This window comes from Dasypus novemcinctus, chromosome 1 (assembly GCF_030445035.2).
Source record: "Dasypus novemcinctus isolate mDasNov1 chromosome 1, mDasNov1.1.hap2, whole genome shotgun sequence".
NCBI lineage: Eukaryota > Metazoa > Chordata > Mammalia > Cingulata > Dasypodidae > Dasypus > Dasypus novemcinctus.
The window spans coordinates 151,192,441-151,204,489 of record NC_080673.1 but is presented as its reverse complement, the minus strand read 5'-3'; the positions used below and the strand labels follow the sequence as shown (position 1 = coordinate 151,204,489).

General features: G+C 42.7%; 1 protein-coding gene and 1 pseudogene across 2 annotated transcripts in view; one reads left to right on the top strand and one right to left on the bottom strand.

Annotated features, from left to right (window-relative positions):
- SPMAP2L (sperm microtubule associated protein 2 like) overlaps positions 1 to 4,138 on the top strand; it is a 122,331-nt gene extending 118,193 nt beyond the window's left edge. Inside the window, exons 7-9 of one of the 2 annotated variants that reach the window (XM_058298057.2) lie at positions 145 to 276; positions 2,393 to 2,568; positions 3,331 to 4,138. In XM_058298057.2, the coding sequence (XP_058154040.1) occupies positions 145 to 276; positions 2,393 to 2,568; positions 3,331 to 3,445 (423 nt within the window). In that variant the 3' untranslated portion in view covers positions 3,446 to 4,138. Of the gene's footprint in view, positions 1 to 144; positions 337 to 2,392; positions 2,569 to 3,330 lie in introns of both variants that reach the window. The other variant, XM_058298056.1, reaches the window with a different exon arrangement.
- Positions 4,139 to 6,148: 2,010 nt separating this feature from the next.
- On the bottom strand, positions 6,149 to 7,262 carry LOC101438585 (adiponectin receptor protein 1 pseudogene; annotated as a pseudogene).
- Positions 7,263 to 12,049: the final 4,787 nt, after the last annotated feature.

Sequence of the window (12,049 nt, the reverse complement as noted above, 5' to 3'; positions counted from 1 at the left end):
AAAGCCGGGTGGGAATTCATTTCAACCTTTTTGCTGGATTTGTTGAGAAGTCTGGTCCAGAAGTCAGGCCATACTCTATATTGTTGATCTAGACAATGTTTATTATTTGACAATCACAGGTAAGGTTTTATTTTTCTCCTCTAGATCGAAACAAAGATTTCATCTTCTGTCCTGGGTGCTATTGCAACTCCAAGAATTGTAGACCTTGCCCAGCCAAGACTCAAGATAGAGGGTCTGTGCTATGAGAGAGAAAACAGTGAAATGCCCATCCGTCCTGTAAGACATCACTGCCTTGGTATCCTTAGACTTCAGTTAGGTGCTGTTTTGCCTCTACAGGTGATAGCCCATAGTCATTGGAAAGAGAATCTTGAAAAAGTCATCAGTGGTGGGAAGGAAGACCCAGCAGCATGACACAGAGAGAAGCAGAGGGGTAGAGGCCAAAGAGCATGGGCTTTGGAATCAGTAAGAGCAGGCTCAAATCCTAGCCTCACCACTAGTAGCTCAATATGATGTTGGAAAAGTGATAACCTTCCTGAGCCTCATTCATTCAGCAAGTATTTGAATATCCACTCTGTGTCAGATACTTTGCAATAAACAAGATTAAGCTTCATGCCAGTGAGGGGAGGCAAACAATAAGTAATGTGAGATAAGAGAAGTGCTATGAAGGAAACGAAAAAGAAAATGGATGGGAATAGAAAATGAGCTGCTTTGAATATGGTAGTCTGGGAAGGGCTCCCTAAGGGTGGGATATTTGAACCGAAACCTGAATAATGAGAGTCAGCTAAGTACTGGGAGAAGCACATTCTAGTCAAGGGAGGAGCATGTTCCAGAGTCTGAAAGTTGGGTTATGGTTGAAGTTGGCTGGAGCAAAGTGAGCTAGGGGAGAATGACCCAGAGGTCTGCTGTGATGAGTGATGTAGTTAAGGCACTCAGCACAGTCTGGCACATTCATTGACGTCCTTTCCCCTTCTTCTTCCTTGACACTCCCTCCTATAAATTAGAGTGCCAAGCTGGTACCCTATCCCATTGCCAGAGGAGGTGGGACCAATTTCCCTGCTCTCCTGGAACAGCTGAAGAATTCTGAATAGTGGAAACTTGAGGATTTTATATGGAATTCTATTAGGAAAGAAATCCAGACTGGGAATAAAAAACGATGGGAGAGTGTCTTGGGTTTGCTAAAGTGACTTGCTTTGTGACCATGGGGCAAATCACTTTATCAGTTTTTTCAGTATATAAAAAAGGAATTATAGGCATTCTTCCTTGGTTGCTAGGATGGTTTGCAGATTAAAAAACAAACAACCCTTAAAAAAAGGGATACTGCTACAGATAATCTTACTTTTAGAACCCAAAAGAAATCTGTGCCAGTTCAGTATAGAATACTTTGAGGGCTACTGAGTGCTGGTGTACATTATAATTCCTTTGAATGAGCATTTAACTGAGAGAATAATGGCTAAATGACATCCTCTTTCCTTTACCAAAAAGCAGGATAGTAGAAAACCAATCTGACAGATTTGCTTTTCAAAGTAAACCCTGAAGGGGTTAATCAGACAGTCCAGTATAAATTTATTCAACACCTACTATGTGCCAGAGCCTATTCTAGTTTTTGGCAAGGAAGTACTTCCCCTCAAGTAGTTTTTGTTCTTTGGGGGTCAGGAAGCATACAATAAACTTGCAAACAGAGAATATATGAGGCAATTCAGGTGTTGATAAGGGCTGTAGAAGAGATAAATAATATATAAAAGGGTGAGTAGGCTGATTTTATCTTGGCTAGTCAGGGAAAACCTCTTGGAGATCAATGCATTGAGCCTTGAGTGATCAGGAGGCATTCATTTCTAGATTGAGGAAAGAGGCTCCAAGCAGAAGGACTAGGAAGGGCGAAGCCCTGAAGCAGAAATAACGGGCCAGAAGGGCCTTTGTGACTGGGATCTGAGAGATCAGGTGGGGAGGGGAGGAGAATGAGGTCAGAGGAGAGGGGCAGCAGCCAGATCCTACGTGGGCTTGTCAGCCATGGCAGTGAGCCTGTAACTCTTAGTAAAGTGGGAGGACACAGGAAGGTTTTAAAGCCTAAGAGTGACATGGTCCGAGTTTGACTTTAGAAAGTACTTACCACATGGAGTTGTTGTGAAGATTAAGTGAACGTAGTGTAGGTAAAACCTATGTAGTCCAAGGTCTGGCTCAGAGAATGCACTCAGTAAATGTTCATTCTCTCTTTCAGTAACTGCTATGGAAGGCTGCATTGTAGAGGGGTGGGAATGGAAGAAGGGAGACCTGTTAGAAGTTTGTGGCAGTAGTCCAGAAGAGAAGTGATAGTGATTTGGATTAGGGACAGAGCAGAGGAAATAGGGCAAAGTGAAACTTGGGATATAATTTTGAACCTTTGTTTGCATTATAGGTAACCACTGCTGCCTTGCAAGCCAGTCCTAGCCCTCGAATAACAGCTCTAGCTAAGTGCAAGCCTCTTCATCAAGATTATTTACCCATCCGTGATGTCCGTTGGCCAGTATCTCATGCAGCTATCCATTCCAAAGCATCTCCCAGAATTCAGGAACTAGCTAATCCAAATACGAGGTATGTAAATTTAAGGCTAAAATGACACAGGATAAAGTTGGGCCAATAAAAACAATATAGAAATACGACATAAAAAATTTAAACATGTCACTTGTTACTTTTATTATAATAAATCTATGGTCTTCTTACCATAAATATAAGGCTACAGTTACAGGGTCAGTGAACTAGATATTGAAACATAGATGAGACAGCTCTGTAGGTACCAATATGGACTTATATCTAATGTATATTGTTAAAATGAGACAAGTTGCAGAACTGAGCATATATTGCAGTTTATATTAAAAAAATGCACACATGCATATGCTTACATATGACTAAACATCTCAAAGGAATTAGGAACAGTGGTTGCACTTGGGGGACTCAGGATCTGAGATGGGATGAAGACTTAAATTTCCTAAAATAGTCTTTTGTGTTTTGTTTTGCTTTGTTTTGTTTTTGCATCATATACATGTATGACCTATTTCAAATAAACAAGAAAAAAGCAAATACATTTAATAAGGAAGAAATTATTTCTAATTCCTAATTTTCTTTGGAGGTCCTTCCTCTTAATTTGCCTGAACCTCAGTTCGTTGTGTTACCCTCACGAGATAATACCCAGTCTTCCATCTAAAGTGTAGTGGGGGGTCATGATACCAGTTTCACAGGATGCTTATGAAAATCAGATGGGATAATATCATCAGACTAACACATAGCTGGTATGTGGGAAATGTTAGTTCCTTTTCCTTTCATCGTCAGTTTGAATTCTTTCTCCCCCTGTTTCAGGACTTCTGTGCATATTACATATTACGATCCAGGTGTCTTTACAGTCAAGCCAGCAGCTATGACAGCACAATGTTCTCCGAGGATCCGGGAGTTGGCAGAACCTCTTATTCGTTAAATACAGAAAGCCACATCATTCAGACTTTAGTTATGTAGCTAGAATACATATTAGATGACAGTTCTCTTCTCTGGTGCTGACAGTTTGCATTCCTCCTCCCCCATCACCACCCTGACCTACCCACCTCTCCAGAAAAAGCCATATGAGACCTGCAGGGAAAACCACTATAACCATCAAATAGCAATTGCTCCTGTTACCTGTAAAAGTATCTTTAGTAGGTTTGGGACTCCAGCATGAGGGTGCAATAAAAGAGAAAATGATGGCTTGCCTTATTATGCTCACTCTTCACCAGCACCTTGGCTGTCTCATTGCTGTGGATGACCTGAAGAAACACTTCTCCTTATTTTTGCAGGTATTACTTTTCCTTTCCCAGGGAATTCCATGTTCCCTTAGTCCATCCTGCCTCGGTCTCTTCTCCAGTAAGACCTGGGAATTGTGGTCATTCTTTGTGTTACTTCGCCAACCACCCCTCATTTTACCTAGAAATAACACTGAAATGGTGAAGCCTCTTAGGAAAAATTGAAATGCTTTTTATGGGTAGATGCTTATGTGGATGGAATTTAGGGAGCTGATTACCTTAATTGAGTGCTTCTTCACCAATCTCTGTTCCTTCACTCATACTTAGTGTCCTGTAACATGAGTGATCCCCAAAGCATGATATTTGGTTAAGAATTAAAATTGCCTGTCAAATTGCATCTGAGTGGAGTTTTGCTTTTGTTTTTGAAATTTATTTTATTTTATCCTCTCTATGGATCAGCATTTTACAAATTATACTAACTTTTGTGGGGCATATCTAGATTTATATGAAACTGAATTTATTTGAAAACCATGTTTACAGAGAAATGAGTTTTATCTTTAAGACCTTTGTGTTAAGGAGATAACAGTGTTATGGAAAGCCAATACCACGTAAGAGTTTTAAACTTGAGTTTTGGAACCAGACAGATCTGGGTTTGTGTCCCCCATGGACTATTTACCAAATAGGTTCTTGAACAAATTCCCTAACTGTCTGTGCCTCAGTTTCCTTATGTGTAAAGTGCATTCCTACTGTGTTGTTTTAAAGATTAAATGATTAAATGTAAGAAAGTATGAATTGGAAAAAATGTTTAAAAATGTGACTGCTTTTGCCTTCTAAGGGGAGAGTGGCAAAATTCATACCAGTGGGAAAATCAACATCTTTATTTCTTGATTCATACTTTAAATGAATGTTTACTGAGTATCTTTGCTTTTCCAGGCACTCTTTGGGGCATTGGAGGTACTTGGTGAGCCAGACAAACACTGAGTCTACTCTAATGGACCATTTGGCCTATTGGGAAAGATGGACACAATTTGAACATTGACAAATAAATGTAAAATTACAACAGTGGCACCATACTACAAAGGAGAGGGGTACAGTGCTATGAAATAATAGAATATAAAACTTTGACTCTTGGGAAGGTCAGTGAAGGCTTCCCTAGTGAAGAGACAGGTGGGCTGGTATCTGAAAACTGAGTAGGATTAACTAGCCAAAGAGGGGAGAGGAAAGAATTCCAGGTAGTGGGAACACTTATGGTTAGTGAACATTTGTTGATTTTTTTTTTCTTTTGGACCACCTTGCATCCATTCCTCCTCCTTCTGATAAGAATTCCCAAATTTCCTTTTTTTCTTCTTCTTTACTTTCTTTTATTATCACACATACTTTATGTATCAAGATAACACAGCAGGTTTCTCTTTAAAGCTTAGTATTAAATGTATCTTTTCCCATTTTAATTTTACATTACTCTGCCAACAAAAAAAAGTAAAACTCAAGTTACTTGGCACCTGGACATAGTTCCATGACTAGCTGGGCTGTGTAAAAGTTGGTGGCCCTGTTCTTGCTGTGGTGTATGCAGATCCAGCCTTAGAAAGATGGGACCAGGTTATAATTGTTTTTGAAAAGTGTGCTACAAAAATGGATGGCCTTCTAAAAGCCAGGTTACCAAGTAAGGATTGGGCTAAGGGAAGAACACTTTCTTTCAGAAACAGTTTCTGAAGGGTCCCAGTCCATTATTTTTCCCAAAATGATTTGACGAGGAGGGTAAAATCTCAACATGAGCTTCAAAATGCTGTGTCTGAGGAGATGGAAGTTGCCTTGCCAAGAAGGGGATGGCCAAGTTAGACTACCCCCTACCTCCCCAGCTGGGGAAATGCAAATGGAAGCTTATAGCCCAGTGGGTGTGAAAGTGGGCAGAAGCGTCGTTAGTACTGAATTCTCTAAGAGGTTTCTTCTAGAAACTGACAATATGGACTCTTCCTCTCACTTCAGCAAAGAAGTTATTGTTTTTGGTTTTATTTTTTTAAAGATTTGTTTTACTTATTTCCCCACCCCCTTGTTGTTTGCACTTGCTGTCTACTCTCAATCTATTTGCTATGTGCTCTGTGTCTGCTTGTCTTCTCTTCTTATCTTCTTTTTAGGAGGCACCGGGAACTGATCCTGGGACCTCTGATGTGGGAGAAAGGCACTCAATTGCTTGAGCCACCTCAGCCCCCTGGTTTGTTGTCTCTCCTTTTTTGTTGTGCTAACTTGCCATGTGGGCCAGCTTGCTTTCACCAGGAGGCCCCAGGAAACAAACCCGGGACCTCCCATATAGTAGACAGGAGCCTAATCACTTGAGCCACATCAGCTTCCCAGAAGTTATTGTTAAAAGCACTTAGAAAGTTCCTTGGCCACCCCTCTGATGGGAAGACTCAGAGAGGGGAGTCTTCAGTACAGCTACCTTCTAGGCCGTAACAGAATTCTTGAAGATTAGAGACTCAATGGAAGTGTACACAAGTAGCTGCCACCACCTGGACATGGAAAATCTGATGAGACTGGAACCATATGTCAAACTTTCCAGGAAAGAAGCACTTGGGAATTTGAGCAGCATGAAGGCCAGCTCTGGTGATGTATATCACAGCCATGAGGAAGAGCCATCTCATGTGGCCCATTGTCATGGCCTTGACAAAGCCCTCAGCCGTGGTAAAGTGCACAGTGGGCAGAACACCACTCAAGCCGAGTCCCAGGAACACTCCTCCTGTTGTATGCCAGTGCTTAGTTGTGGCAAACTAGTCCCACTCTACCACAATGATGGCAGAAATCCCCAGGACACAGATGATGGAGAGGTAGATGAGCCGTGGCTGTGATGCAGTAGAAGAAGTAGTAGAGCAGGGACAAAGCTCCCCATAATCAGTAGAGCAATCCCTGAATAGTCCAGTTTGGGAAAAGTCTGAGAGGCTTTTTCTAAATGACAATAGACGGTGTGAATGAGCCAGGAGAAACTGAGGCAGAGCACTGCAGCCAAAGAGAACACCCCCAAAAACACCTTCTCCTGTAGAGGGTCCACATGGTGTATATTTGGTCTGAGCACGGTCAAGATTCCCAAATTGAGAAACAGCCCAAAACCAAGCAGATAAGTCCAGATGCTGCCAGTTTTGGTATGGATGTGGAAAATGCCCTTGAAGCGAGCCCGAAAGGAGGGCGTGGGTAGTCTGTGTCCATGTAGCAGGTGGTCATTGTCCTTCAGCCAGTCAGGGAGCACATCATATGGGACCCTCCAACATCCCTCCCAGGCTTTATATAGACTCCTCCATCTTCTCCATGGTGTGGTGGGCTTCCTGGGGAAGTGTCAGTACCCACACCTCCTCTTTTTCCTGGGGCACTGGGCATGTTTGCTTTTCTTCAGCTTGGTTGGTTGGCAATTCCTTGTTTGATCTTCTATTATAGCAGGGGTCCCCGTTCAGCCAGTTCCATCGAGTCAGTTTCCCTGTTACTGGCAGGAGCCACATTGCCCTGTGCCACCATAGATCCTTTGTGGGAAAACATCTGATCTCAATACCCTACAGCTTCAGCTTAAGGAAGCTTGGGATCTTTCGGCCCCAGTGGGCAGAGATCTCCCTGTGATGGTGGACACTGAGGTGGAGTACATTATCCATAAGTAATGGGGAGCCCAGAGGGTTAATGTTGCTTCCTCTTACTTACCTGAGATTCTCTCATAAATGCAGGCAAAGTAGTCACTTGATTTTTTTTTTCTTTTTAACCCTTGCAAATCACGTAGTTTGTTGACCATGCCACATGTGTAGGCTCTGCTAGTGGCCAGGGTCCCCCATGCTACGTCCGGTGGTGCTGGAAGTGGCCTGTGGTGGCCAAGTGGCCTTGGATCTTCAACCCCAAATTTCCTTGTGGGGAATTACTTTCTCCTCATTGTTTAAACCTTTATTGGGACTTTGTTCAAGATGTCCTGACCAAGGGAAGGGCATGTGACCCAAGCCAGCCAGGCCTGTCGAACTGTCCTCTGAGAACCCTGGATCTTAAGCAGAGTGATGCAAGGGACAGGGGTGCATTTGGAGCTGATATTTCCCACTGTAGGTGTTCTGATGAGATTTCATTTCATCCCTAGTTTCTATATCCCTGGAGCTACACTGGCTCCTGCCCTGGTCTCCTTCAGCTATTCCTTTGATTCTGGAGCTGTCCATAGCCCTCTAATAAATTCCATGTAGTAGTGAGATAATGAGTGGCTCAAGCAGAAAGAAAGAAAGGATCATATGATGCAAGAGAAGGCTAAGGATGGAACACTTCTTTTTCATGGTGGTGTTAAAAGATTTTAGTCTTTATCCTAACACCAGCAGGATGACATTAAGTAATTTAAGCATAGGGATGATGTAATCAAGGTTGCCTTTTAAAAAATTACCCTAGCAAATAAATTGGGGAGAGGGCAGTGGAGGTAGGTAGATCTGATGAACAGTGAAAATAGTTTGGCGGTATGGAGATGGAAATGAAAAGAAGTGACAGACTTGAGAGCTATTTGAGAAGTGAATTTAGAGGACTTGTTGATGGATTGGGTATGGGAGGGATAGAGAGAGTCAAGGTAATTCCAGGGTTTCTGGCTTATGTAACAAGATAGTGAGAGAAAATATACAAATGGACAGTGGCCAGGCCTCATATAAAAATAGAACTCTGATCCACACCTTCCGCAGCAACCAGGACAAAAAAGCCAAACTGCAACCTCTACTGAGGTCAGTAACTGCCAGCCTCCCTAAAAGTTCTTAACTTTTCAATGAAATGGGGCTAATTAGTGGGGTTAGGAATGTTTCCATAAATCACACTCCTCTTTTTCCTGCCTGAGTTCAGAAAAAATTGAGGGGCCCAGAAGTCAGGCGGATAGAGTTCAAAGTCACTCCTTTATAACTGAGGAAGCTGTTTGGAGAATGTGACTTTGGTCAGGCCAAATGGATTTGCTAATATATGCCCCCTCCTTAACTGAACCAAGCCCCTACATCTACAGGCCTGCTCCACAGGACACACCTGCCCCAGAGCAGACCAGAATGTGCTCTGCCTGTAGGTCCTCAGATCCCAAGGAGGAAGAAACTTATCTACCTAGATTCATCATTAGGTAAGTCACATATTCCCATGGAAAGGAATAAATGTGGGATGGAGGTTAGGCTGGAGAGGTCAGGCATTCTTCTCTATGGAATTCTGCCTTTCCACATGGAGGAAGGAGCAATGGGCACTAAGTGTTCATCCTCACACCCACCTCACTGGGTTTTCGATGGACAATCCTTGTAAAATACTTAGCATTGTAACCAGTATATAATAATTGAGTTTTTAGTTATTATTATTATTGGATATTAAGAATCTTCCCATCTCATTTCTGGATAATGAGTTTAGTTTACTGCCTCTGGTGGTACTCGTTACACTCCCAATACAACTACAACCCTCCCTTCAAGAGGTCAGTCTACTTCCCCCCTCCTCGAATCTGGGCTGGCCTGTGACTTGCTTTGACCAATGGAATGAGGCAGAAGTGACGTTATACCTGTGAAGAAGCCTTGCAGCTTCTGCTATTGCCCTCCTGGAACGCTGCTCTGAGGCTCCATGTGAAGAAACTCAGCATCTCTGAGGATGAAAGACCATGTGCACACACAGGCCTGTCCCTCCTTGTCCTGCTGAGCCCAGGCCCCAGGCAACCCTCTGCTGAAAGCATCCCCATATGAGAGCCAGGCAAGACCAGCAGAACTGCACAGCTACCCCCAGAATTGTGTTAGGTGTTAGTTTGCTATTCACCAATAATTAACTAAAATGAGTAATAAGCTGGCCAAGCAGCAGACTGAAAGGAAGCCTTGGTGGGGGGCAGAGGGAATGTTCTGATTGCAGCTGGCTGATTTCCATAGGCTTATGAGCATGCCCTTGATTTTGTTTTGCTAAATAAGCAGGTAGATACTTTTTCAATTAGGTGGTTTAAGCTCCCATAGCAACTTGTGTGAACCAACCAATGACAGGTCTGAATTTAAGCCACTGGAGGTTGGCCAGTAAGAATTTGCATGAGTTGAGGCAGAGGAGTGTATTGGTCACTGGTAAAGCTGAACCTCCCACCTGGCCTTCTTCCCCACTCCTCCTGGTAGACTTTGCATCCTAAGGGCCTGTTTGATGAGGTCCTGGCCCCTGGCCACACTTGGCAGCAGAGAAATGCCATGGGCAATAGGGAGGAGGAGCCTGAAGACACACATTGTTTCATAGTTTGTGTTGATTTTTCCATCCGGGAGGGGTAGCCAGATGGGAAGCTTTCTCACTCATCACCAGCATGCATCTGCCTGCCTGGTCTCTATTGCCAAGGCATGATCTGCTAGAACTTCCATGCCTGGGTATCCTGGGTTGGATTCCAAGACAGGGCAGGCATAAGGCAGGGTTGGGGAAAGGTCACCATGGAGAACAGGGCAGCAGAAAAGCATCAAGTCTCCAGGGTGAAGTAGGGGACAGAGTCACCCTGGGATACCAAGACCTAGGGGTGCAATGGCTGGAGGGTGGGCAACTGCAAGAAGAGCGAGGTTGTAGCTGTGGCTCAAGGAGGTGTGTGTCAAAGAAAAGCAATAAGACTCTAGGTAATACACATTTTTGTGTAATGATCTAAGCAGGCAGGAGTGCTCAGAAGCTTAAATAATTTCAAAACACCACAGTCCTGGCTTCTGCAAAGCTTAAAATGCAGCCCAAGTCAGGAAGACATTTTAATTTCTGGCTTCTCAGATTCTTACCATGTGGCTGACCATTGGGGGAGAAAGAGTAAGGAACTGTATTATATTATTTCAAGTGTGCAGGGAAGCTAGGAGTATATGTTCTGGAATCAGAATTACAGGATTTGAATCCTGGATCCACCTCTTACTAGTTTTCTACCCTTGGTTAAATTAACCTTTTTGGGCCACAATTTCCTTACCTGTAAAGTAGCGGCAAGGATAATACTGTCAGATGTTGGCTTCCCACATATCTCCAAACACCTAATTTTCAAAGCAAAACTGTGTTTATTGTTTATTGCAGAAGAGAGCTTTCTAATTGGACAGACTCAGTGTCATCTAATGCAGGGGAAGGCAAAGATAAGATATTTATGAGGTTTGGGGGGGTGTCTGGTTTAAGGCTGGTCTAACAATGGGAGCATTTGATTAGGATTGGGCAAAGAACCAATAAACACAGTGAGGCAAGGGCTTGGAAATAAGCCTTAGAGAGTTGACTATATTAGTGTGATATTTTCAGGATAGTGACAAAAATTATGTCACTCTACCTTCTGTGCAAGCATTTCCTAAAGTCATATTACTGAAGGCAATTTAATGGTAAAAAGCCATGTTAATGAAGATAGTCTTTTAAATTCAAGTTCTCTGAGTTTACTACCAGCATCGCTGTGAGGATTAAAAGAGATAATGGATACAATACTCCAAGGATAAGCATGGCCTATAGTAAATAGTTAACATTGTTGTTATTATTTTCCTATCCAAACCCAATCTCTCCTGCCATTTTGTTAATGCATAAAATTCTCCCTCCAGAATTGTTTTCCCATAACTTAGGGTTTATCCCTTTTTAAAATTCAAAGACAGGAAGGAAAAGTAATTCATTAAACCTTAATTCATTAAACCTTATCAGGCATTTACATTTCAGCAAGGTGGAGTTTATAAAATCCTTTGTTCTGAGTATAGCGAGGGGCTGTATAGAACGACAGCTTCCCATCGAATTGAGAAGGATATGTCAGACCAAAGAATGACTCAGACAAGTCCAGCTTGGTGAGTAAATGAGCATTTATTAGGGGTTTTACATGGAGTCCTTGTCCCCAGTGGCAGGAAGAGAGATGACAATTCCAAGCTCAATCATCTGCATCTCACTGCAAAGTAAGAGTTGTCTTTTATAATACATGTTTATGTGCAGATGGGGAAGGCATGTGAAGCACAGCATGTCTTCTAAAGAATGCACTGTCCTGGTCAGTTGCTTCTAAAGAATGCCATGTTCTGGCAGATAACTTTTACAATGGTTTTCAGTAGGGCAGATGTTACATATTTACAGTAACTGTGGGAGATCTACTGATATGAGAGTAATCAATGTAACATGTTCCTACAGGTTTCTGGAAGAAGAGCTCCAGTTTTTATGGTACAAGGCTTACAGATCAGTCATGAGTTAGCAAACAGTCATTTCCAAGGCTTGCCTTTTAACTGTTAAGAAATTAAATGTTGCTGTGACTAGAGGGGGAAAGAACTGGAAGGGTTGGGGGAGAAAATGCAAAGTTATATATGCCACAGTCCACCTGTCCCACAACTTTTAGAATCTTTCAGCCACCTCTTCAGCATAGATCTCTGAGTGTG